At 35.6% G+C, this 26,259-nt stretch overlaps 3 protein-coding genes across 4 annotated transcripts; 1 reads left to right on the forward strand and 2 right to left on the reverse strand.

Moving 5' to 3' along the window:
* Positions 1–1,501: 1,501 nt before the first annotated feature.
* LOC103998280 (LOB domain-containing protein 12) lies at positions 1,502–2,342 on the reverse strand. The gene is made up of 2 exons (XM_009419710.3): positions 2,043–2,342; positions 1,502–1,955 (listed from the first exon to the last, which is right to left on the reverse strand). The coding sequence occupies exons 1-2, from the start codon at positions 2,196–2,198 to the stop codon at positions 1,623–1,625; spliced, it is 489 nt and encodes a 162-aa protein (XP_009417985.1). The 5' UTR covers positions 2,199–2,342; the 3' UTR covers positions 1,502–1,622.
* Positions 2,343–4,800: 2,458 nt separating this feature from the next.
* LOC135623224 (gamma-interferon-responsive lysosomal thiol protein-like) lies at positions 4,801–10,341 on the forward strand. 2 transcript variants are annotated; one of them, XM_065125947.1, is made up of 6 exons: positions 4,801–5,182; positions 5,342–5,407; positions 6,553–6,693; positions 7,160–7,252; positions 9,010–9,189; positions 10,086–10,341. In XM_065125947.1, exons 1-6 carry the CDS (start codon positions 4,931–4,933, stop codon positions 10,089–10,091), a joined length of 738 nt encoding a protein of 245 aa, XP_064982019.1. In that variant the 5' UTR covers positions 4,801–4,930; the 3' UTR covers positions 10,092–10,341. The 2 variants fall into 2 exon arrangements, with proteins under 2 accessions (XP_064982019.1, XP_064982018.1); XM_065125946.1 differs by lacking the exon at positions 10,086–10,341 and having other exon boundaries at positions 4,802–5,182; positions 9,010–9,459.
* A 1,330-nt stretch (positions 10,342–11,671) lies between these two features.
* Positions 11,672–14,633, reverse strand: LOC135623894 (protein G1-like7). Its single transcript, XM_065127354.1, has 2 exons — positions 13,099–14,633; positions 11,672–12,967 (listed from the first exon to the last, which is right to left on the reverse strand). The coding sequence occupies exon 1, from the start codon at positions 14,410–14,412 to the stop codon at positions 13,696–13,698; it is 717 nt and encodes a 238-aa protein (XP_064983426.1). The 5' UTR covers positions 14,413–14,633; the 3' UTR covers positions 11,672–12,967; positions 13,099–13,695.
* Positions 14,634–26,259: the final 11,626 nt, after the last annotated feature.

A 26,259-nucleotide genomic window follows, 5' to 3' on the forward strand; every position in this document is an offset into this window, starting at 1 on the left:
AAATCATAAAAAAATATATATGAGCATATGTTCAAACGACAACCACTTGTATTGTTATGTATCTTTTTAATTTACTTATACAAGAAAAAATAAAATGATTTTTTAGAAGTAATAAAAATATTAAATAATGTTACGATTGTTGAAAGGTCTATAAGGTCTAATTATATAAGTCCGTGCGTATAGATAGTTCAACGTTAATTTTAACATAGAACTAGTAGTATATATCATTAGCTCATAGATACATTCATAAAATCTCCCTTATGTATGTATATTAGCAAATTATCTCTTAATATTTATCTCCAATTAACTTAAATTGTAGTTTCATGCAGGTTACTTGCTCGATTGGCTATGGTAACTTTGAGTAGTCATCCCATCGGAACAGTATATCATTTTAATGTATCAGTTATCCCATCAAGAATTCCTGACATTTTGAACATATATCAATTCACATATAAACTTTTCTTAACTCCAAAAAAGCAGAAAAAGAGCTACAGAGAGAAGTTCCAAAGGATGATACTGAGAACAAGTCACCATGTGCTGCAAATGATGATACTCCAAACAGGTTAATTTTGCACCTTGGATTACAATGACCAACCAATGGATTAATTTTCCCACAGATTGCTGTATATGTGATCATAATGTCAGACCATTTGTTATTATTATGTTGCATTTCTTTGTTCCATTATGTTTTGGGTATATGAACAGCAATGATAGCTTTTGAGTGTGGAATGCTAAGAAAGAACACTTCAGGATTTTTTTTTTGGTCCTAAACAATCTTTCTTTTTATCAACATATTTCACTACTTACAAAAAAAAAAAGTCAAAACAAGTTATCTTCATGTCAACATCTTGGGAATGAACCATAAGAACATCACAGTTTGCCATAACTCTTCACAACCTCATCTCAAAAAAAGTCAAAACAAGTTATCTTCATTGTCAGCATCTTGGGAATGAGAGGGGAGAAAAAGGCCAACATAGGAGAGGTTCATGGAAGTTTATTTGAAGTATCTGGATTCTTTCTCAATCAATCTTCAATGCTCATCAAGTCTTTGTCTTTTAGATATCATGATCCAAATATGGGCTTTGTTTCCATCCACTAACCCCTTTGCAAAATATTTGATTTAAGGATGGATCTTCTCAGGCCATGCTTTTGTCTAATCTCAAGATTAAATATTTCTTTGGGCCAGTTGTATCTCTTCATTGCATGTGATGCACCAACATATCTTCACTACCGTGCGGCAAAGATGATTAATTATGCCAGAGAAATAATGGCAAGAAAGAAAAATGATGCTGATAAAAAGGAAAATGCATTTATCATCTTACCTATATAAAAGATTTGGAGATCATGGCAAGATGTTTTAGTTATTGGCCATCCTAAGAGAAGCTAAAGAACAACATTGGCTTCCCTTCTTAGTTTACTGCCCTATGCTTTATTTGCTAAGACTTGTGAGGATGAGTAGCATCGAATCGAGTTTAACCTACTAAAATTATAGGCATGCAAAAGAAGTCATCTTAGACCTAATCTGTCAAGTCAAGATGTTCCTATCTGAGTCTCTTTCATGGCAAAACAAAAAAAAAAAAGAAGAAAAGTGACATGGAAGAAAACAAAACCAGAAACAAGGATCAGGTCCAGAGAAACTCTCTCTTGAGAGGATCCTGAGCTACATTACTAGAGGAGGCATAGTTCAGCAGCTGAGGCATGGCAGTGAGGTTGTTGTTGATCACAAAGGACTTGTCATCAGCCTCCATCTTCTGCTCGGCCAAGGGGGGTTCCTGCTGCATCTGGATGCAAAGGATCTCGGTCTGGGCCACAGCGAGCTGCATCTGGAGCTGAGACACTTGGTTCTGCAGGTAAGAGATCGCCCCAACACATCCATACACTGGATCTCTCATCCTCGCTGTGGCTTCATAGACCAGGCTGCCGACGGCGTCCGCTCGCTGATGAACCGGGAGCTCCTGCACTCATTCAACGCAAGGGGGAGAGGACAAAATCATCAGCTAATGCATGGAGCATATTGAAACTGGGGGGCGGAGGAGAGCGACCTGCAGCATCTTGCTAACGTTGCTGGCACCAAAGATCTTGTGGACGATGGCGAATTTGTGTGGGTCGTCGGAAGGGAAGTAGGGAGCAAAGATGCAGTCTTTGGTGCAGCGTCTCCGTAGCAGCTTGCATGAGGCGCAAGGGGAGTTGCCACCCATCTTGCTGCTGCTCCCAGGCTGAGTTTTCTGCGAGGAACCAGATCGAGAACCCTAGGCAAGGTGAAATGAGGACGAAAGGAAGTGAGTGTGGGTATATATAGCAGAAGCAACCAAGCTTTGTTGCTGAGACCGTTACTGTGCTGGATTTGTAGTCACAGAGACAGGAAACAACCAGTTTTTGTTGGGAAGAACATAGAGTTCATCATTAGGAATCTTAGTTCCGACTCAACCATAGATTCAAGGATCATCAACCACATTTAAGTATTGTGCTGCAGTGACTGTGCCTGTCCTCAAAACACGTGAGCATGTGATGACTTTACATGCTATATATATAAATGGCTTTAGATAGATATACATTAATACAGTAACCTGTGGAATAAATAAAAAATATATATATTTAAGAAGAAGAAGAAGAAGAAGAAGAAGAAGAAGAAGAAGAAGAAAACAGTGATCTAGTTTGATATAATTAGTTTGAAATGTAAAAGATTGAAGGAAGACGTGCAGAATATGTGTCCTTTTGGATCTAAGAATTTGGAGTCATTATCATGTTTCAGTTCATGGGTTTATTGCAACCTTAACGTAGAAGAAAAAGAGCGAACTATCCCCACAAATACATGAAACATGAGAAGAAGAGGTGTTATATCGAGGCGGCGACAACCCTAACATTTACCTTTCCTCTCCATGCAGCAATCACATTGTTTTCTGTTATCTATTCTCACGTAGATTGAGAGATGGGAATCTCCATTAATGACAGCATCCAAAAAACCCTAACCCTAGAGGAGAGAGATGGCTCGACGTGAATGTTTGTTGGCAGACAGTCACATGCCCAAAGTCTTCTCCTCTCGCTGCAAGTCAATGCCTTAATCTTCACCACTACAACTGGTGATTCTTACTTTAGTACGTATGATCCAGTTCAAGGACCGAGAGTGGAGTTAGTGTACTGTGAGAAGGCCATTGTGCATCTCGTGAATGATCACCTGGATTAAGGAAACACCAAATGAGCAGCAGGTGAGTTGACCTCAAGGATCTAAGATCTGAGCAGATCATGAGCATGTGCACCCTAAGCTCATGATACTATTGAGCCAAAACCTACGCTACTATGAAGATAACTTCAGTTTTTTCTCTGTATGAAACTTCTATAATCTCTCAGCCGAAAGATTAAAGCACAAGTTTCAAGCAAAAACTTTCATGTTAGCTGAGCAGCAGATCATGTTAGGATTTGCATGTTCAAACTCCATGCTTTCAACACAAACAAAAGCTAATCATTTTACTAGTGTATATTGATGATCAATATTCTATTTATTTCTGGATCTTTTAGTACTGATGAATTGTGAGTCTGCATTTGCAAACTTGTTTTTTTTTCCTATATATGTACATAAAATTATGTATAAACATATAGATTAGAAGAGAAGCAACTCAAAATGCTGATGTGATTGTCCTACGTGTGGATTAAACAGAGTCAGATGAGATCACCATATTGAGATCCAACATCCAGATAAAGCACATATTATATTACACACAAACACACCTGTTCAAAGTTGAAATCACAAGTTACTGTAACCCAAGTCCTATGCCCACAATCCATGCAATAAATGCTCTCACATGACAGCCTTCAACAACACACTTCTTCCTCATCTGCTCCTTGTCATGTTCTCCCCCCTGCCATCAACCCTTGCACTAAAATATTATGAACATGGTGTTGCTGCATAAATGACTTGCTCCCAAATCTGTGTTCTTTTATTTCAGCTCTAAGCACTAGGGAGAAGAGACCTCAATCTGAGCAAAAGAGAGTAACAGACATCTTTCTCTTGCTTAGAGACGAAGAAATCATGCGACCACCAATGCAACAATTAATGCAGTCCTCGTTTGGAGATTCCTTTTGGATGAATTCATCCACAGCATTTTAAATGTTTGATTCCTGAGGTTTGTGGGTGTATGTCTATATCAATGCCAAAGCATAACATGTATGTATATGAAAAATACTTATATAGGGAAAGCTTAAACAGGTTGTGTGAGAGCAAGTTTTAACCTTTCTTTTTTGAGAGTCTTTTTTTGACTTACTGATTCATTTCTCAGGTTGTATATATATTTTCTCTTCTGTAGAAACCCGAGAATATTAAAATTTTAATATTTAAAAAATAAGTTTACATATATATATATATATATATATATATTCTAAATTATTTTAAAATTTTAATTTTTATGCTAATAAAATTGATTTTTATTATTTATAAAAATCAATAAATTGCTAAATTTGGAGCCAAACCCATGTTGGAATTTGGTGAACCAAATCTATGGGTCAAACCAGGAAAAGACAAAAAGATAAAAGAAAGAAGAGAAGAATAAAATTGAAAAGTTGAAAAGAAAAAGGGATGCTTTCCAGGCAAAAACAAAAACAAAAACCAAAGTGTTTTTAAAGAAATTTTTTGTTTTGTCATAAAAGTTAATAAACCAACACGACAACCGGAAAATTGCAGTTGAGGTTGGGAAAGGAGGGTGCGTTTTGAGCTAAAGCACACATAAGACTCAAATTAAGGCCCAGTATTAGGCCCAACGAAAGGCCTATGAATGGCTTACTTCCCTGTGCTCGCCATTTGCCAGGCTAGTAATGATTTGGCGTAACCTCGTCCGTCCACGTCGTCCTCTCATTGGTCGTCGGTGGTGCGAACGCCATTAGAGGGAGGGAGGGAGAGCCTTCTCTCGATCGCGATCCCGTCATCCCTCTTGTTCCGATGGCTTCTAGTCGCCTTCTTCTGCTAGTCTTCCTCCTCCACCTCGCCGTCTCGCAGCGCTTCGCCTCCTCCTCCTCCTCCTCTCCTAAGGTCTCGCTGGCCCTGTACTACGAAACCCTGTGCCCCTACAGCGCTAACTTCATCGTCAATTACCTCGCCAAGATCTTCGACGACGGCCTCATCTCCATCGTCGACGTCGATCTCGTCCCCTACGGCAACGCTAGGATCCACAACGGCACCATCTCCTGCCAGGTCCCCTACGCCCTCTTCTCCGACCGAGTCCAAGTGTTTGTCCTAAAGAAATACTCAATTTTGTGCTTGCACATAGAAATACGACCTTATCTGCCTTTGATGGGTGTAGAATGTAAAAGAAGAGCTCCTTTCAAGCTAATGGGTCTTATTCTCTTGCAGCACGGCCCCTATGAATGCCTACTAAACACCGTCGAGGCATGCGCCATCGATGCTTGGCCTGATTTGGTAACACGCTCTCTACGGCGTTTATTTCATTATGATTATACCTATTTATGCTCTTACAAGCTTAGCTGTTTGGTGTCTCTAGTTATCGGTGTACTCAGGTTGATATTTTTGGCATTATTGGAATGACATTTGAACAAAAAAATTTTCAACTCTTTATCTGCGTGGTGGTATCCCAAAAATTCTCTAGTCTGTAACAACAGAGTATAATGTATAATATGATCTATTGATAAGAGAATGAAAACTTAGAGACGTGTGTTCATAAATTTGGGTGTTTTATACTTATAGATGAGTTGCTTGATATAACTTAGTGATGCATGAACTCTAGCAAATGGATGCTATGTGTGATGTTATTTAATTTTGCACGTGATTTAGCAAAAGCATGCTATTGTTTACATGTCAGGAGATACTATCTGCAGTATTATGACACTATTATCTATATGGTTCCTTTGGCTACTAAACACTATAATGTTCATGCCACAATGGTAGGAAAAGCAGAGATGAGGAGGTGATATGAGCATCTCTCATAAGCCCTATACATTATCTTTACATGATTGGTTGTGATATGTGGTCAGAGAGTACCTTGGTGCTCACATGTGAGGTGTCCCTGCATTCATGAAATATGCTTTGCCATGTGAGGTGAACTTGCCTATGCAGAGTATTCTCTGCTTTCTCTGAGACGCCTGCTTAAATTCCTAATATTTTTTATAAACTCATATCCAATCATATCTTGCATGCAACATATGCAGTAGTTGGTTGACTCTGTAATACACACACCTTTTAGAACATTCCTCGAGTATTTACTATTGTATCAACGTTATGCTTTTGCCATGATTTAGTGGATGACACCCTTGGTGCCGCAGTAAGATTGCCAGATTTTGTGGCAGCATCAAGGATCCTCACTAGCAAGGAATAATTCAATTTATCTTGATCTCCCAGGCCCCATAATGGTGGGAGCATATCATAATTTACCCTTTTAGCATGCTTAAGGTAATGGCTAAATCGAGGGATTCAGACATGCAAGATTAGGATACCTCTGGTTTAAACTGTATAGGCTTTTCTGTGTCCATCTTACGGTGCAAACCACCATTATAATGATCTTCTGCTCCATCTCTTTGCATATACTAATTTCATTTCAACTTTTGCAGAATCAACATTTCAGCTTCATTTATTGTGTTGAGAGCCTGGTTTTGAAACATAAGTACCTTGAGTGGGAATCGTGCTTTTCAGAAACCGGGCTTGGTTCACATGCTGTCTCGGAATGTTATGATAATGGACATGGGCAAGAGGTATGACCCAACTACATCATATGCAGGATATGCTGTAATAATTTGTAATATATGCCTCTTAGAATACTTCTTGTATGCCTGGATTCAGGTGAGTTTCAATGCTGTTTCTAGCAAATTTATCTTCTGATTCTATTGATTCTCTATTCTCACTTAAAAGTAACATTTTTATTATCAATTAACGATGTTTAACTAAGTTCACAATTTTCTCAGTTATATTAATGTGATTTTGTTTTCCACAATGCTGAAACAAAAAAGGGGGATGTAGCCTGATCAACATTTATACTTTTCTTAGGGATAGGCAATACTTCTGTTTATAAGCTTATTTATGATTCAAATTATCCTGATACTTCTTGCACTTTATCTAATTTTCATGCATATTTAAAGTTTGTAATTCCGTGGTACATCCATAACAGGTTTTATTTTGACTACTCAAATCACTGAACTTTTCCATGTTAAACTTTTGCAGCTTGAATTAAAGTATGCAGCACAAACAGATTCTTTGGAGCCCCCTCACAGATACGTTCCTTGGGTGGTGGTGGATGGACAGCCACTATACGAGGTGTGTTGTGTGATGATATAGGAATTCCTATAACATTATGTAAACATTATCTTTAGTGTTTGAGGTCATAACCCTAACTGTGATTTACATCATTTTGAATTGATTCAAAGAAGCATGCATGACCCTTTTTCAAAATGTTCCAAAGAAAAGTAAACATTAGCACATAGAATATTGTGTTCTCCTGGAATTGCAGATGCACAGGTCAAATTTACCAATTAGTTTATTGATATGAGGTTAGATCATTCGAAGGTTGACCTTCCTGATCTGTGGTGAGGTATCTGTGTAACACTGAATACAAAAAAAAAAGATTGTTCATGATCCATTGTTATTTTAATTCTCAGAGGGAATATGATTTAATACTTTTTTGGGGTTCCAAATTAGTTACACAAGCAATGTACGTGGCTGACTTAATTTGCGGTCTTGACTGTTTCTTAAATAACTCTGGATCCAATTATCCTGGTTGTTTTGTGCACTTTAGATTTGCAATGAAGAGGTTCATCTTCATTGCATTCAAATTGATGCATATGATATTGGAGATTGTGTTACTGGACTCTTCACATAGAAAAAAAAAAAAGAAGAAGAAAAAACTGACCCTCCGTAGTTGCCCCCTAAAATTGATCAAGCATAGTAAACCATGTAACTTGTTTCTGTGCATATATTTAGTTCTAATTATTTGCTCCACCTAACTCGTCACCTCCATGGTTAGAGTTGAACCACCTCAAATGCTTCACTACTTCCTTGATATAATATAATATTCTTCTTTATCCTTTGTGCCCAAGTATTATGAATTATGTTGCAACTCTTTAAAGATCACATTTTTTTTCTTGATTTCAGTTTGAAGATCCGAGTTTAGAAATTTTGTGGTTTTTGCAGTCATGTCTATTATTGAGATGTTTCAGTTGAAATTATAAAAAAAAAGAATACGTAACATAAATTAGGAGTTGATAAAGAAAATATGAAAGGAAAATTATGATATCATTCTGGATTAAATTACCATCTAATAGTGAAGAATGTCATCATTTTTTGGGAGACAACTAACTCGAAACAAAATACCATCTGATAGTGAAGTATGTCATCATTTTTTGGGAGACAACTAACTCGAAACAAAGTACCATCGAATAGTGAAGTATGCCATATTGATAAAGTTTGTGACTTTTCTTTAAAATCTTTTCAAAATTGAGTCTTCTTGTGCTTCAAAGTCTTCATGGCATTTGTACATCCAATTGTAATCTGGGAACATGTATGTTTAAGAAAATGAAAAGAGTAGAGATATACCTGAATAAGCCATCTACGAAAAATCTGGGACAAAGTGGTTGTGATCAAATTGGGTACCTCTATTATTTTGGGTATGCAAGTATCTGATTCTTGATATTTTCGTCCTTTTTGTTTTTTGGACATGAAGACAGGTTTCTAATGTTGGGAATGTTAAAAAACTAGAGAATTAATATTAAGTTATGTTCTTAGTGGAGTATGCCTATGCTGATTTTTTGTACATTTATATCTGGGGCTTACAAGAATAGGTTGTTCACTGTCATTCCTTGCATGAACTTGTTTTGGTGTAAAATATCCAAGTTTGTATATCAATATTCCATTTCATTCTGTTCTATGCCATTTCTCTTCATTCAGCAAAATTTGATTGATGCATCAAGTCAATGTCTTGGTTCTTGACATATATGATGTCAGTTAATATACTCCTATATATCCATGCCCCTGTATATTCTGATAGCCATATGTGCCAACTGCATTTCCCATTACAGGATTATGAGAACTTTGAAGCTTACATTTGCAAAGCTTATAGTGGAGAGTCTCCAAATGCCTGCTCCGGATTGACCGTCATAACCAACCAGGTGAAGGAATCAAATGGTCACGCCTGTTATGCTGGTGAGCTGATAAGACCCTCGACGGTTGTAGAAAATGATGAGATGAAGATAAAAATGGTAATATAAATTTCCTATCTATGAGTTGTTCTTTCTAATCATCTGTTGGTCTTATTAAGTGGTTCAATAATGATCCTTTTTTCCTTCCATTAGGAAGAAATTTCGTGTATATATGTGAAAAGATCTGCCCTTTTTTTTTTTTTTTGGTAAGGTTGGGGTATGATGCTGTGGAATACCCCCAACCTTATCTTGTTAGAGTGTAAAAACATATGGGAGTAGTATTAGCTGCCTTTTATATTAAAAATGCTATTTTGCTGCTTGATTAATTAATTACCATCTTCTTCATCATCATCAACATCATTAACATTGACTCCCTTATTTTTCTTGTACTGATGCTCTAATCCATCATGGAACATGGTAGAAAATGCTTTCGTTGTTATCATATCTTGATCAATTTCAGTAAGTATACCAATTAGGAGTGTTGAGTTTATATTTGAAGGTTTAAATCCTCGTCATATGAATTTGTTGCAAGTCATTTGGAAGTCTTAAAATTTTATGAAGGAAGGTGATAGAAGACTTTATCAGCCCAAATTTCTGTATGACTATTTGACATAATAAAACTGTTACTGTTCTATGCCGAGAAATTTCTTCTTTTAGTTACCTTTGAACTGCTTGTGTATCAGTGCATCTCTTACTATTTTTTCTGAAATGAAAGTAAATTGTGCCAACCATATCTCTGTTATTTCCAAGCCATCTAGTAATAATTGTTAAATTTAAAATAATAAAATATATGAAAATAGTTACTTGAAGAATGTACATATTTCTTTCTATGGGTCCATTTAGAGGCAATTGCAGCTTGGAATGTAGGATGTCTCATTAAGTAGTGCCTTAATGAGACACTACTTAATGAGATATTTAAATATCTAGTGTCTCATTTAGATATTTAAATATTTCAGATATGAATAGATTTGGATGGAACTCAAGACTGTGCCTACAGTAAGAAAGAGACTTGAGGAAAAATGAGAGACTTACTTTTCTGTGCTCAAGCCCCTAAACCAGGGCGCGTCACTCTACAAACTGGCAGCACACCATAAACACGACTTTGTACTATATGCTTACTCCAAAAGCAATTGGTTGGTGGAAGAATCATAGTGTGAGTTGAGGTGACATGTTGGAATACAGCATCATTAAACTTAGTGACCGCTTGGATCATACTGGTGTTGATCTTATCTGCCACATTATGGATGTCGAGGTTAGGTGTTGAACAAAATGCTCTGAGTCTCTATCTATCTAAACAAGACATACATCCTTGACCCATCGAAATAAATTACACGGCAGGATTATGCATGGCCCCATCTATTTATCACAACAATTAAATAGTTAAAGATCTTTTTACCTTAAATCACTTTTAAATCTTGAAAGCTTAATGTATTAGACACCACAGGCAATGTTTGTTTACACTCGAAACAGTTGTAGAAATCTTTTAATGCTTCCGATGTTGATGCCGGACAAGGGTTATGACGGTCATCATAGTTCAGCTCACTATGACCAAAGAGAATGGAAGGGTGAGCACTCTCGAAGCTCTCTTCCAGGAAAACAATTATGGAAGTAGGGAGGAGAAGAGGTTTACAAAAGAATGCTTGTACTCTTCTGCATCATGAGAATCAATTCCTTTCATGATGAAGCTTTTGAATGTGGGATAGATGTACAATGAAATGCAAGTACGCAAAGATATTGGTTGGATACACTTGAAGGTCATCAATAGAGATGACATGGGCCATATTGATGCTCGATAGACATCATAACAATGCACAGTTGTTATGATGTGTAAGAAGCTTGGTTTCTAGCGTCCAAAGAATTACCCAAACCTATGCATGATGGTTTAATATCTACTGAAGAATATGATGAATAACCTCAACATAAGTCAAAACACTCTTAAAAGAGTATTGAAATATTTCAGATGAATATAATAGCCTTGTCTACATCACATAAAATCTAGAAGCTTGTTGAAGTAGCAAGCTTATAAATGATGCCTTTGACTCTGGTAAAAAAAAAAAATTGCAATAAAATTTAAAATTATAAAGAAAGAGGTTAATCAAGTACCTACAAATTTGAAAGAAAATAAAAACAATCACTTCAACTTTTTTTTATAATAATAATAATTAGAGAGAAAGTTTTTCAATATTAGCAAATATATTTTGTCAGATAAAAAAGATTTTGGTTGCTTTTTTTTAATATAATTTCCCTTAATTATCTAAGGTTAAGGTAGGTGATTGGAGAGGTTAGTGCAAGACAAATCAGTGGATTCGGCACTACCTCTACTTGCCTCACATATTTGCATCTGTAAATTCATTTAGTTCGATTCGGGGAAGAGAAGTAAAGTAAAGTTTGATATTGGAATAACTCAAAGCGCACTCGACTTATTGGTGTATATAATAAAACAATCAAAGATCAAGTCAAGACATAACCACATCATCGACATGACCACTATATGAATAATTTATTTCTTGGTGGACCTCGTGACACGCAAATAATTCTGAAATCCCCTTCATTCAATCAGCACTAATGTTCACAAATGTGGTTGGATTATAAAGAATAAATCCATGGTATGGTATGGAAATAATTAGGTCTTCACAGACAGGAAGAATACTTGGGAAAGGAATGAAAACGATGGATCAGCTCATGGTGAGAACAAAGCGTTTTACCATATCAAACAAAGCTTAGCATGATGGTGTGAGGCAAGATTATTGCTCTTCTAAAGCTAAAATATTCCTTTGAGATGGATGACCTCCATGATGATGTTGCCCAGCTGCTTTTGTTTCCATAAGCTGTTTGGTTTTCCTTTCAGGATTACTGTAACATAGATAAATAAATATATATTTATATAGACACATAACTATTTGTACTGAAAAAAACAAGTGTAATCCCCCTAAAAGATAGATAAATTATGTCTACATGAGGATGAACATATTTACTAGTTATACCTCTGAATCTTAAGATGTTCCTTCGATTATATACTTGTTGAGATGAGATTGATATTAATCAAATTTAATATAAGCTCAAGAAAAATAAGTGTGCTAGCCATGTCTTCACTTGTAACCAATCAATGATGAAGGTGGGATTTGCTTGCATTAAGACTGACAAAATCTTTACTATTTAAACTAATAGGCTCCTCCTCAAAATTGATGGGGTGAAGTTTCAACTTTTTACCTAAGATATGTGAGTCATGTATGTACTGTGCTAACATTTTAGGTGTAATAATAACAGCAATTGCTTTAAAGCCAAGAGGATGGCTTTGGTGACTGAGAGATCAAAGAAATCTGTATCTAAGTGTGTTAACTAACAGTGAAGAATTCCCAAGTGAAGTAGCATCAGTAAATTGTTAGGCTATACGCTGGTCTCCTCCATTTAGGTTAAAGACTATGTATCTGCAACTATGCGCAGATAAATCAAACATGACTTGGCAAACCCTAGTCCATTGCTCAATTGATCCAGCTTACTTCCCCACCTAATACTATCTTGGAGGAACATATATACATGCAAGAATCTCTCATGAACTGTAAGAGCCAAGTGGAAGATAAAACCAAGGAAGCTAGTGGCATTTTTGGCTGATGGCTTGATGATGGCTATCTCTACCAAGTTCTGAAGCAGCACTGCACGCAGATCCCAAATCTTTGACAGAATTGTATATGGGAAGAATGAGTAGCACAAGCAGTGCTCAAATCTGCAAGAACTAATGGAGTGAGGGGAAGCAGCAGTGTGCCGCTCGTGCGGGGAATCCTTCCATGTTGTGTGCTTCAGTCTCGTTGCCACCAACGGTGTCTCTCATTAAAGCAATCTAAACCAGAAGCATGAAGACAACAGGGAAAAGGGAGTAGTAAGGCAGAGGGAATCAGGACCGAGGTCAGTGACTCGTCGTCTGTGACTAATCTATGAGCAATGGATGTATACTAAGAAAAGCTTTCGTACCATGAACAGTAACAAGATGGGAATCTGATGTCAGTGCTTCCCGGCCCTCAGTTCTCTTTTCTTCAAAGAGGAAGCCTCGCAGTGTGCTCGATGATTCATCACAGATGATTTCTATCCGGTGGAATGTGACTACTGCATTGCATTCTTCCAAACCTGAGGAAGAAGATGATGTTTTCCCCTTCTAAAGCAAAAGTTAGAGAGAGAGAGAGTAGTCAGTAATGTCAGGGTTGGATGAGAGTAATCAAGAAATAGTTGTTCACATTGAACTCTCAATATATGCACTTCTATCCACGAGTAGGTCCAACAAAGAAGAACTGTAGCCGCTTTCAATCGAAAGCAAGCAAAAGAAGATGAGGAAGAATCATAAGGATCATCAAGGAATTAAGCAATCGAGGAAGAACTTGGTTGGCAATTCTGTTCAGAGAAAGAAACCTAAAAGGCAGATCCAAGTTCTCCGATTCTTGCAGCAACTCCCGGTGTTGTTAATATGTGCTGTTTGTCTTCCCTAATTCTTCTTGTTAGATGTGATCAGACCAGCATTTAATGCATTGGATCTCATTCGAATGAAGTAGTTGGATATGAGAGAGGCATCTATAGTCATGAAAGGGATGATGAGCCACCGGGCGTGTCGCTTGATCTCTCCCTCACCACCGAACTGATAGCGCCACCGCCGCCGCTACTGCTTCCGCTCGCAGCCGGAGCTGAAGCCGAAGATTCCCCTCCGCCGCCCGAACTCCCCTCCACCGCAGCGGCGGCGGCAGCGGAACGGGCTCGCTTTCGCTTCTTCTTCTCGTAAGGGATGCCGCGAGCCTTCGCCTGGCTCTCCTTCACCTCCCGGAGGTAGATTCTGACCGGCCGGGCGGCGAAGGGGTTGGAGTCCTGGCGCCCGCCGCTCTCCTCGTAGGCTGCCCGGAGGCGGCCGATGAGCGCGTCGAGGGAGCCCCAGGCTTGCTTGAGGGGGCACGCGCAGGAGGCCGGAGGGTTCGGCCGGCCGAAGAAGGTGCACCCGGCGGAGTGCACCTTCGTCTTCCCGAACTGGTCCAGGTACTTGAGGAACTCGATCACGTGCGCTCCGCCGCACATGGGGAGCGTCAGCGGGGGCTCGTGGTTCCTCAGATACTGGAGGAAGGTGTTCCAGTCTCGCCTCTTCTGCGACTCGTACCTACTTAATGGTTGCTGCTGTTCCAGAGGAGGAGGTGGTGGTTGTGGAGATTGAGGGGGAGGAGGAGGGGGAGGAGTGGGGTCGGCAGTGGCAGAAGAGGAGGAAGGGCCTTCGTCGGCGCCTCCAGGCGTGTGCGTGGCAGCTGGTTCCATGCCGGGCGAGGTTGAGCTACTGCTTCTTTCTCTTCTTGGTTGTTCTCTGTGAATGATCGATACTGTTGCTACCGAGTTGGAGAGAAAGAAGGTGGGGGTTTTGTTGCTACTGCTGGATTTCTCCCTGTGATCTCCTGTGGTTGGGATGGGTTGTGCAAAGAGGGCGTGTGATTCAGCGAACGGGAGGGGAGGGAGGGACGAAGACGCAAGGTGGGTTGGGATGGGACGTCAAAAGGGGAAGGTTTCGACACACACAAGCAGAGAAATAGAGAGAGAGAGACGGTGGCCCCCACCGTGGGGACGTGAAGTGAGATCCACTTTTCTTCGAGTGTTTGTTTTCCGGAGTTTCTGTAAGCAACTTCATAGCATATATATATATATATATATATATATATATATATATATATATATAATAGGTGAGATTTAAAAGACTGAAATTAGCATGATTAGTTGAATCAACATAATTTAACAACATAAAATCTGGGCTAATCACTTCTAACCATAATCAAAATTAGAGTATTTGGATTAAAAATAGAAAAAATATAGAGTGCCTGTAAGATTTTTAGCATAGTTTTTAAGGAATATTAATACGAATTAAAATTTATAGTCAATCATTCATATATATATATATATATATATATATATATATATATATATATCCAATTATTTGACATCGAGTGTATAGTTATTTTCATCATTAAAATCTTTATAAAATAATATTCTTAATTAACATTTGACAAGATTTTACGTAGGTATCAATGGTTTAACACAATCCTATATACTTACTTATTCATAAATATTAAGAGGGACTTTATTATAATGATTTTGTATATTAATTTATTAGCTATAATCCTATTTCTCACAATCTTCGACTCCTTAGGTTGGAATTGAGTCTATATCTTAAATACAGGTGAGAAGATCCAAGTTTAGCTGAATTTTGAGTATGGAAAACTCATAAAGTTTGGCCTACTTGCACTTTTAGCCTAAATGAAAAATTACATTATTAAAATAAATATAATCTCTAAATGGTAGGAAAGTGAACACTCATTAGGGCATTTTGGTCCCCTGTTCTTTTTCACTTGGCAATATGTTTTTTTATAAATGATAAAAAAATTATGAGCTAAATCTAATTACATTAGTGACATCTCAAGGATTCAAAATTGGATTGTTTTGAACCAAATCAATTAAACCTCCTCCTTGAAAAATCACAAGTTAAATTGTGTTTGGTTCATAAATACTTTAAATTATTTATAAAAAAATTAACATCTTCAAGTAAAAAAATAAATAAATAGAGGTGCTATTTTGTTAAAAAAAACAATAGTGAATATTTTTTCCCCATAAATTATCTAACTAATAATGAGGGATATGAAAATTATGATTAGATTTTGTTAGTCTATATATACTGTGACAAGAGTAGTAATACTCACTGATAATTGTTTATAATCACAATAAAGATCATTTTGGCCAATGGACAGATTTGGGTTTTACTTTTGGCTCTAAAGACCTCTATATTACTTTGTATGTGCTTTAAAGAGACCAAAGTGCTGATAGGCATAAACAAAGAAAAGAAAGAAAGAAAAATATAGTGAATGGAATATGATGTATTCAAAATCTAGTGAAGAAAAATTAGGCATTATTTTGAAGCATGGTTAAACCTACATTCATACATATATACATATTTATTGGACCCACAAATCGTTATGTCTTATATTTGATGGTACATATTGGAATCTTGGAGTCCCATAAATTATCCAAATCGATATTAAACTAATATATAAAGTTTTTAATTTTTAGGAAAAAAATAAGAGATCAAATTACAATATAAAAGAACTTCACCTACTTTTCTTCTTCTGAATGATGAGAGGAGGAGATATGTCCTTCCTTCTTAGGGGACCCACCCCAAGTGCAGGGAAAATGGAGGTAGGGGTACCGTCCCCATCCATAAATAAAGAAAAGCTATCGAGTGAGTGTAAACACCATGGAGGTATTTTTTTTTTGAACCAGTGATGATGGGTTGAGTGTGGAAGAGAAAGGGATTTGGCATTTTGTACTATGCTCTCTTCCTTTGTCCTCCCGAATGTTCGACTCGGACACAACTCTCTCCATGCACTCGATTATTAGCTTAGGATGATAATAAAGATATGACACTCTACAAATCTTAGTTTTGGCTAATAATTATGGAATATTTAGCCATTAGGACTTGATATATATATAGGACATAATGTGATAGAACTTTTTTTTGAGAACCCAAGACATGCTCTTGCGATTTATAGCTTCTTGAGATGATGCGACGAGGAATACGTAAGAGAATCTTGCGATCATTCATTCATTCATCTTCTTTCACGAGTTATTCACGAGCGATTCATCAACCTGTCAAGCAAGTGCAAAAAGTACTTTGAGGTCAGCAATTAGCATCAAGCAAACATTATGTCTTAATTAAGTTATGTTTAAAATATCATGCTTTCTATGTTTGAATTGCTGATACAATTGTTATTAATAATGTACAACGAAATAATCCACTGCCCGAAGATTATCTCATCTGTTAATGTGTTGTTTCCTTCGTATAATAAATATATGCTACATGTAAAACTAATACTGCAGATGTGTTTGGTAAGACCACTTCGATACGTAGGTCTGTGAGATGTTCAAGTTAAAGAGCAGAGAAATGGTTCAGATATAAAAGAATAATTAATGGCAAGGCTTCTATTCGTTGAAAATAGTGAATGGAATATTTCTATGATAAGGAAAAATAAATTGCTCATTATGTGTGGATATATCATGATATTTCAGTCATATAAAAGAGAGAAATTATTAATAAATATCGAATGAAAGAATAAATAATTAATCTTCTCCTTGTGATATCCTCCTACAATAATAAGAATAAATTTTGAACTTTATAGTTTTAGAATGAAAATAATTTTACATGTATAAAAACTCCTACATGCAGATGCTCGTGACAATCATAACTCAACATATCTGTTTATTTTATCTATTTATTTTTTATGACAAATAATGTTGTTTAGAATTATTTCTATAAATAAAAATACGATCGATACAATATATAAAATTCTTAATAACTAGCTTCATTCAATTTTTTTCGGGCGATAGATAGGAATGAATGTATTTTTTTTTGGGGTGACGATATTTTTAGAAAATACTCATATTTTAGATTTTTTTAATCGGTACCTCTATTTTATATTATTTTATTTTTCAAATAGAAATTTTAATTTAAAAAATACCTAAACTATCTCTCAAAATTTTATAGTGTTTTTGCCTATTACAGTATTTTTAGTCTGTTATAGTATTTTGCTCACCACAATAAAAATACCGTAAAACTTATCTGAAAAAAATATAAATAAACTAAATAGACTCACAGTCTCCACCAAATTAACTATAAGCTCAACAAAATGATATTGTAATAGCAATAACAACCAAAGAGATACGATATAATGTGACTTGTAGTATTTTTTAATAATATTCATAATATTTTTAGTACATCAATAAAATACTGTAAATGCTATTGAAAACAACTATAAACGAGTTAAATAAAAATATTGTAATAGTTGAAAATTGATTAAAAAAATGAATGAAAAAATTAACAAAAAAACTTTTGAAGGGTATTTTGGTTATTTCTCAAATTAAAGGTATCATTTTGGGAAAAAAAAAGAGAGCATACCTTTTGAAAAATACCTAAAATATGAGTGTTTTATAGTGTTTATATATCCTCCTATGAAATTAAGAGGAAATTTTAATTTTTTAGTTTCTATAAAAATAATTTGCATATATAAAAACTAGTGAGGACAAATATTATTATTTATAATTATTTCTATAAATAAGAATATAATCGATATAATATATAAAATTCTTAAAAATAAAAAAACCTTGTGACCGGGTTGGGTTTGACTGAAACTTGATCGATTCGATATTATGAAACTTAAGTTTATATTCGGGTTGGGAGATCTCAACCGACCCAAACCATATGATTGGTTTTATTTGGGTAGACTCATGGAAAACATCATACTTTTATGCACCTTCTCAAGGAACACAAGTTTTTGTGAGGTTAATTCCAATCCATAAAACTTTTTGCTTGTAAGCATCAAAGTTGTTTCCATTCTTAAGCACTGGACCATTCTTAGACAAGACGAGAAAGATGATTGGAAGGGCCAGCTTTCAAAAGAAGATTAATCGATGAGTTAAGTCTCTCTTGTGTTGACGATAAGCTCAGGAGTTTTCGGTCCTATCTTAGGTGGATGTGCGTCAACTACTCCAATACTAAATGTACAATGGTCTTTTGGTCTCTTTTCCTCTTCTTGGACATCTTTATCCCCATCGTCTCTTACCTCGTCCTCTCCTATGCCTCTACCTATTGCACTTATGACGTGGTGGTCCAGCTCTCTCTCACATTTAGCTCTAGTCTCTCATACTTCTGCCTCTTCACCTTCGTTCGTCATTGCGGCCTCCGTGGCTTCCTCTTCCTCGATAAGATATACTTAATTTTTAAACTTAAATTATATATATCATTATATTAATAATTTATTATGAGTCAGCATATCATATAAGCAGATTGTAATGTCTATTAACTCAAACTTGATTAGAGGAGCTTATATGTTATGTTTTTAAAAATATAAAAATTATTTTATATATAAACAAAATAATAAGGGCTTAAGTGCTTTATGACATAAAATCACATAGTATAAAATAGATTTTTTTAAATTTAAATTATGTATATCATTATATTAATAATTTATTATGAGTCAGTATGTCACATAAGTAGATTCTAATATTTGTTAACTTAGACTTTGATACGAGAGACTAATATGCTATATTTTTAAAAATATAAAAATTATTTTAGACACGAATAAATCATAAAGACTTAAGTAATCTATCTTCAAAATTACAAAGGTTAAAATAATCGACCTTAATAGATAAGATTAGATGAAGCTTGGGTGGGAGAAAAGAACGAAGAATGAATATTTCAAGATACGTCCGAGATTAAAATAATATTTTGAATCCAGTAACTATATAATATTAATAGAGTTACGTTGTGCTAATATATTTTCAACTAAATAAATGATTTGAATTATTTTAATCGTTATTTATAATCTCTAGTGAAGTCATCTGAAACTTTTTTTATTTTTATTTTTTCTTGTACCGTTGATACTAATTTTCTCTCACATTTTATTTACAGCATATATACGTTCTTTAGCATGTTTGTATCATCTTTGATGTTTCTTTTATCGTCAATTAAGACTATACTTAATTATTTATAAATAAAAATATATTTTTAATATTTTTAAGTAATTATATGTATTTTCTTAATAAATTGACCTAATACATCACAGAATTCATTCTTATTTCAATTATAGAAACTCTTTATATATTTTAATTTGACCATTTAAGAGTCGAATGCATCTGAACTAACAAACGTCTCTCTTTATTTTATCCATCCAAATTTTATTCTATGAAATAATAGAAGATAAATTTTTTTTATTATTAATTTCAAAAGTTATTTTTAACAAACAAGAAGAATCAAATAATAAAAATAAGAGAGAATCAAGCAAAAGCATTCTGCATCATTGTTTGACTTTTTCTTTGTCTCCGAAAACAAGGACTTGAGGAAAGAAAGTGCACCAAATGGGCCATTCTCTTTTCCATATGAGCTGAGATTGTAAGTTAAAGCGAACCCACCGACAGCCTCTGAGAGAGAGAGAGAGAGAGAGAGAGAGAGAGAGATGCAAAGGACAAATGCAACATGTTTTAGGCACCATGAGATGCGAGAAGAAACTTCGCCACCAACACCAAAAATGAAGGGAACTTACGCTGCAGCTTGTGGTTGGTTTACCTTCCTTTCTCCTCCCTCTTAAGCACTCACACAAATGAGAAATGGTGTACCAAATAGAGCTTTAGAATGGGCAGAAACAAGTTCCTTCAAGATCCCAGAAGTGGCATTGCCATCACCTCCCCTACACACAACTCTAATTTATTGGGAGTGACAATAGGGGGGGAGCTGATGTTTGATGCACTAGAGTTTGCTAATTTATCTAATGATCTCTATTTCCAATAAAGTATTAGATTCTATTTTGTGAGAGAGAAGAGAAAGGTGGAGTTTAGGTCAGCCTAAAATTTATTTGATTGGTAGCCCTCCTGTCTGTGTCTCTATTAGATGACAAATCAAAATTGATTTTGATCTCAAAATATGCTTCCATATTTTCTCTCAGAAGAATTAATTTATTATTCTCCAATGTGAAGAAGAGACTCTTACACAAATTAATTTACATCATTTCTTTAAACTAAGAATGTATTTCTATAAATAGTGATTGATCACTCAAGTCGTAAAGGAATAATTATATCAAAACGTCGAGACTTGTCTAATCATTATTAATTTTCAGTTAATAAAGTAATATAAGGAATTAAGGGTAACTAATGCTTGACCCACAAATGATCCCTTGGTGAGAAAATATTTATGGATCCCAAATTGTTTGTTTGATTAAAAAAAAAAACTTGATCTATGTTTGATAAAATATTATTAGATGTTCACTCGACAAATGATTTGACCTTATCACCAATTATAGAAAATATTTATACAATTTACTATGGGTGTTATATGCTAATAAGATCTCATCCACCTTTAAACAATTATCCATTCTAATGTGAATGGACTCTAAAATATATCTTTAAAGTCTTCTATCAATATGAGATTAAATATGATCTAGCATCGTGTCACGTCATTATGAAAGTCAAAAGCGTATAAAAAGTCAAAATGCTGTTCTCCAAATCAAAAAAAGGATCTGAGAAGATGGCAATATCTTGTATTATTAGATAGTATAAACCTAGGAAAATTTCAAGAACTAGACACACTTAGTCAATGACCTTGAAACATAAACCATTGAATGGACCTTGAAGTCAGCTTGTCTCATGGGACAAAATTTGGCTTGAAAGGAAGCTCGAGAGAAGCTGAAAACGACACTGTTGCTGCAACAGTTCATGGTTTGCAGATACTTTCACCAAATTCGATGTTGATGCTATGGCTTCCTCACAGTGAATGACTCGTGCCAATCCTCTTCAAAAGCTTTAACACAACCAACAGGATATCATTTGGCAGACAACTCAAGATCAGGCATTCTGCCAGCTTATCAGCCACCCAGCAGGCTCAGCTATTGCAGCATTAGTCCAAGAAAGATACCAAGGTAATAGAAAATGCTTGCAATACGCTAAGCTTCTCACCATGCAAGTTGAGAGATTACACATGTTATTTCAGCATGTAAAATGTGAATGATAAAGCACCTGCTCATAATAAATGCTCGCTCAAGTGGCACTCATTTTGGGAAGATTAAAGTCGAAATAGTCAGCTCCAGGAAGAAAAATGTGAGCATCGAATGTCCTGCAGCTGAAAGAATTAATAGCTTATATCTATGTGCTCGAGAATACACCACACCACATAGAGAGGTCGTAACCCACCTATCAGTTCAGCCTCGTCGGGCAGATGATTTGCTTGGAAAAATGAAGATTGTCAGCATGTATTCTATATGAGTCTTTAAAATAGTTTAGATTAGAAAGGATAATTATATGAAGTCATTGATGTATTCGGTTCACCTGATCAACGAGCTGCAAGCCTGTGACTATTACTCGATAAGAGCTTCTGCAACAGAAATGTGGGTTTCTGTGCAATCGCAAGAAAAGCTTTCTACGGGTCATCCAACACATTAGTAGTTCTCGGTGCACCTTGGGGTGCGAGGGATTGTCCGCTTTAGGTGATTACGATCAAACTCACACGGTTTTACTTTTTCGGAACCACAAAACTCTAAAAGACGTCTCTAAGAATAATAGAGGTATGACTGGCTTATGAGCCCTTGGCTCCCATACTCCTCAACCGATATGAGACTAAGTTGGTCCTATCATATTACATCTTCGTTTTACACGTAAGAAGAAGTTCAGAATATATAGTAGTACTAGAGAAGAATAGATTACCGATTCATATGGAAACTAAAATTAAAGATTAAATTACAGTAGTCAAGTAAAATATAATTGTGTAAGGCAACATGATCAAATCAACATTTTTTTTTCTTCATTTTTTACCAGAATATAAGAAAAATTATATTAAAAATAAAGATGATTATAATATGCAAATTATCAATCTTCACCGCACTTTAAGTATACGAAGCATCACAGACACCTCTCAAGAGATACTATTCTCATATTTAAAAACATAACTAAAACATGCAAGAGATTCATGAGAATCATGCCATGTATTCTCTGTTTTTGCATCATTTTCAATTAAACTTCATAAGTCTTTTGGAAATTCTAAAGAAGACAACAATATCTTTTCCTTAGACTTGTACAGGTGAGTGAGAAAGTCAATCGATTTGTTGATTTCTTGATGAACGAAAGAAAATTTTAATACTTTCATGAATACTTTCATGAATAGCAGCATGATTTAAATGTTAAGATAAGTTCTACATGACAATCAAGAAAAAGTACGAGGCCATAGGGCAGCTTCTTTTATAGAATCTCACATTTTCTTCATTTAACATAATAGTAAATATTAGGTTTATAATGCAGGTCGTCTGGATCCATATTATGAATTGGCAGAAAAGTCATGAAACTTTAGAAGGTGTAAGAGGAAGTCCCAATGAACCAAATTTCAAACTCATTCTAGGAGAGCCTTCGTTGAGGTGATAATTATACATGATCTCGTGACACAAATCTATGTTTTTATAAATTAATCATCTTTTCAAAAAAGTATGCTAGTTTGTATCAATGAAATCTTCAAGTACTCGAACCAGCCTATTAGAAATGATCTTAGATTTGAAACGATAAATGATTGAGGATTCTTTTTCTTAGGGACAAGAGTGAGAAAGGTGATATATTTACCTCTTTGAGCAGCTTCCCTGAGACGAAGCAATTGTTAATTGCAGTTATAGCATCTTGCTTTGTAAAATAAAAGTGATAGCAAGAGAAAGAAAAGTGAGTTTTAAATCCATCAAGAGCTCTTGAGTATTAAATCCACCTCAATCTCTTCTGTAGCAAAAATGGGGGCACACAAAAGGTCAACTTTGGTTTTAAGGGCGGCGGGGGCAAGAGTGATTTTTCTAGGTATCGAGTTAGAAGAGTTTCTAGAGAGGTCAATTTAACACATGTCTGATTGCTCATTTTTCATCCTAGGCTTGCCTTTTTCATTGGATTCAATAGGGTCAGCTATGTTTTAAGGATGTTGTTTTGAAACTGGTCAAATTTTCATAAAACTTTTGGGCAGTTCCTGATTGCATGAAGAGCATAGGCTTCCGGTTATACTCAACCTTAATAGTGTAGTCATACTTATCCATTCTCTTCTGCTAGTAGGATTATCCATGAATACGGATTTGTCGATTTCATTAGCTATGGACCTTAGAAATTTGGGGGGTTACATTATAGAGAAATATAGGGGCGAAAGGATATCGTATGTCTCTGAATCCCTACAGTAAGAAAGGATGAAGGAGGTCGTCCTCCTATGTAGTGGTAATCCACACAACAAAGCTGCGACAATGCTCCTCAAATCGTTGCCCAAAATTTCACATCTGTTATCCGAGAAGGAGAAGGCGAGAAGAGAATAGGAGGTGGTAACTAAAAACCTCTGACCTATGGGTGTTTAGTTTCCTCCTATTTATAGAGGCCCCTTGTCAACTTAATCCTAATGGATCATACCATATTGGATATTGAATCTCCATCAAACTACCTAAGCCTCTTATATCAGTGGATATCTATCCAATACTATCTCATTGATACTTATTGGATCTCATCCATATGATTCAATAATTCAAGGGCTTATTGGATATCTAATAAGATAAGAGTTTCGACGGATATCTCATATCTAAACCTCTATTTGTCGCAACGCCTACTATATGTGTGTGACCCTCTAGGCCCAATATCGAGCTGGTCATGAGTTATACCTATCAGAACTCATTTTAGCTCAATGAATTATTATCTCCATAATAATTCACTCAACATATTGACTACGAACGTACTAGGCCACTACGCCACAGTCCCTAGACGATACAAGGAAATCCAATCCTTTAGACCTATCTGTCCTCAATTACTGTGTACCTATAGTTTCTCATTAATCTAATATCCTAAAGACCGTATACCGAGCACAATGTTGTCAAGCTCATACGGTTTCTACTCGAATCTCGCTTTAATCGAATTTCCCTAGAGAACTATTTCTCTCTCAATCCGAATGACCCCGGCTAGGGATTTGTTAGAGTAAGAACATATGAGATATTCCTCTCATGACACCGAGAGTGGATGATCATCTATTGATACTCAATAGTCCTTGTAAGGTTGGTTGCCACTCCCAATAACCGGTTGTGCTAGATTTAAAACTTTTAAGCTTATAAATCTAATATCAAAGAGTGGAGTACTCGTACAGACATCCTTAATATCTTAAGTCTAAAGACCAGGTACACCATTGGGACAATGGAATTATTGTCTGACAATAAGGTATCATTAACCATCCAACATTCCGTGAGTAGATAAATTAGTGAACTTATTCTCCAATGAGCACCTACATCGTAACCCTAGTGTCCCCATATGAGCAACTATGAGATCAGCTGTCACACCCCGTGAATTTAATTCTTATCTAAGAGGTGTGAACCTAACTCAAAATCAATAATATTATAATTCAACAAATAATCCAGGATCCAATCACATATTTGAGGCTACTAAGGAAATACTCAAGTCAAAATTCACTTATATAATCCACAATTCATAAAACCTGTGCAGTTTATAATTATACCATCGTATCACTTAATGATTCATAAAATCCAAAGCCAACTTAACTAAACCATAACCATATAATAAATCCATAAGCGTGTCAATCTATACAATCATAGAACCAATATATACCACAAGTTTATATCATTACATAGCTTAAACTTAACATTCCCAAAATCTCGACATGAGAGGTACTTTCCAAATATTTACAAGATACATCAATCTAGATTTGTCATTGATATTTCATTATACTCAAAAGGAACTTATATAATATTAATCTATCAAGTATGAAATATTTGCCCCAAAATCTTCTAGCTTTCCACTACCTCAACCCAATTTATACATTTTAGCGAGCGATAAGCTATCATGAAAATTTTATATAGCAATGAGGTGAGCATATAAAGCTCAGCAAGTGATTAACATATTCATAGTAAAGAGGATAGTTTTCAAATAAATAAGGTATCAAAATACAAAATAGAGATACAAGACGAAACAAAAGTATGTTTTGTTTGAATGCAGAATTACGATGTCGTTTCGTTTTAAGCATGTTTTGTTTATATAATCGAGGAAAGGTAATTGGAGCGTATTATTGGCATAAGGAGCATATCCATGGCATATGATGTATTTCAAGACATAACAAAGACATATAAACATTTCATAAACATATCAAAGAACAAAACATGAATAGAAGCTCAAATGTCACATGACGTTGCATTCATTTCATTCTTATCCAAAACATGCATAAAAACGTAGCCAAAGCCTTGGATATCATGTCAAACACATAGAAGATGAAGTGGGGTCATAACATAATATGGTTCATCCATTTCTGAATGACCACCAAATATAAGTCTCCCATGTTTGGGAGCTCCATCCACCAACGTTTGAGTGAAGTCATAGGGGGCTGGCAGAGCATCGCGGGCTCTAAGTATAACTCCCTTTACAATTTCTAACGAAGGTTCACATTTATCCCACAAATACTAGAGTACAAAAGGATAGTGAATAATAAAATTGGGACATATCAGAAATATATGCGGAAACAACGGAATGCATGTGCGTATACAAAACATTACGATACAAACTTGAACTTTACATAATAAATGC

This window comes from Musa acuminata, chromosome BXJ2-9 (assembly GCF_036884655.1).
Source record: "Musa acuminata AAA Group cultivar baxijiao chromosome BXJ2-9, Cavendish_Baxijiao_AAA, whole genome shotgun sequence".
Taxonomy (NCBI): Eukaryota; Viridiplantae; Streptophyta; class Magnoliopsida; order Zingiberales; family Musaceae; genus Musa; species Musa acuminata.

Coding starts and splice junctions, on each gene's coding strand:
- LOC103998280 (XM_009419710.3), bottom strand. CDS start 2,198: ATGGGTGGCAACTCCCCTTGCGCCTCATGCAAGCTGCTACGGAGACGC. Junction 1,956..2,042: donor ACGTTAGCAAGATGCTGCAG/GTCGCTCTCCTC, acceptor GAATGAGTGCAG/GAGCTCCCGGTTCATCAGCG.
- LOC135623224 (XM_065125946.1), top strand. CDS start 4,931: ATGGCTTCTAGTCGCCTTCTTCTGCTAGTCTTCCTCCTCCACCTCGCC. Junction 6,694..7,159: donor ATAATGGACATGGGCAAGAG/GTATGACCCAAC, acceptor AAACTTTTGCAG/CTTGAATTAAAGTATGCAGC. Junction 7,253..9,009: donor ATGGACAGCCACTATACGAG/GTGTGTTGTGTG, acceptor TTCCCATTACAG/GATTATGAGAACTTTGAAGC.
- LOC135623894 (XM_065127354.1), bottom strand. CDS start 14,412: ATGGAACCAGCTGCCACGCACACGCCTGGAGGCGCCGACGAAGGCCCT.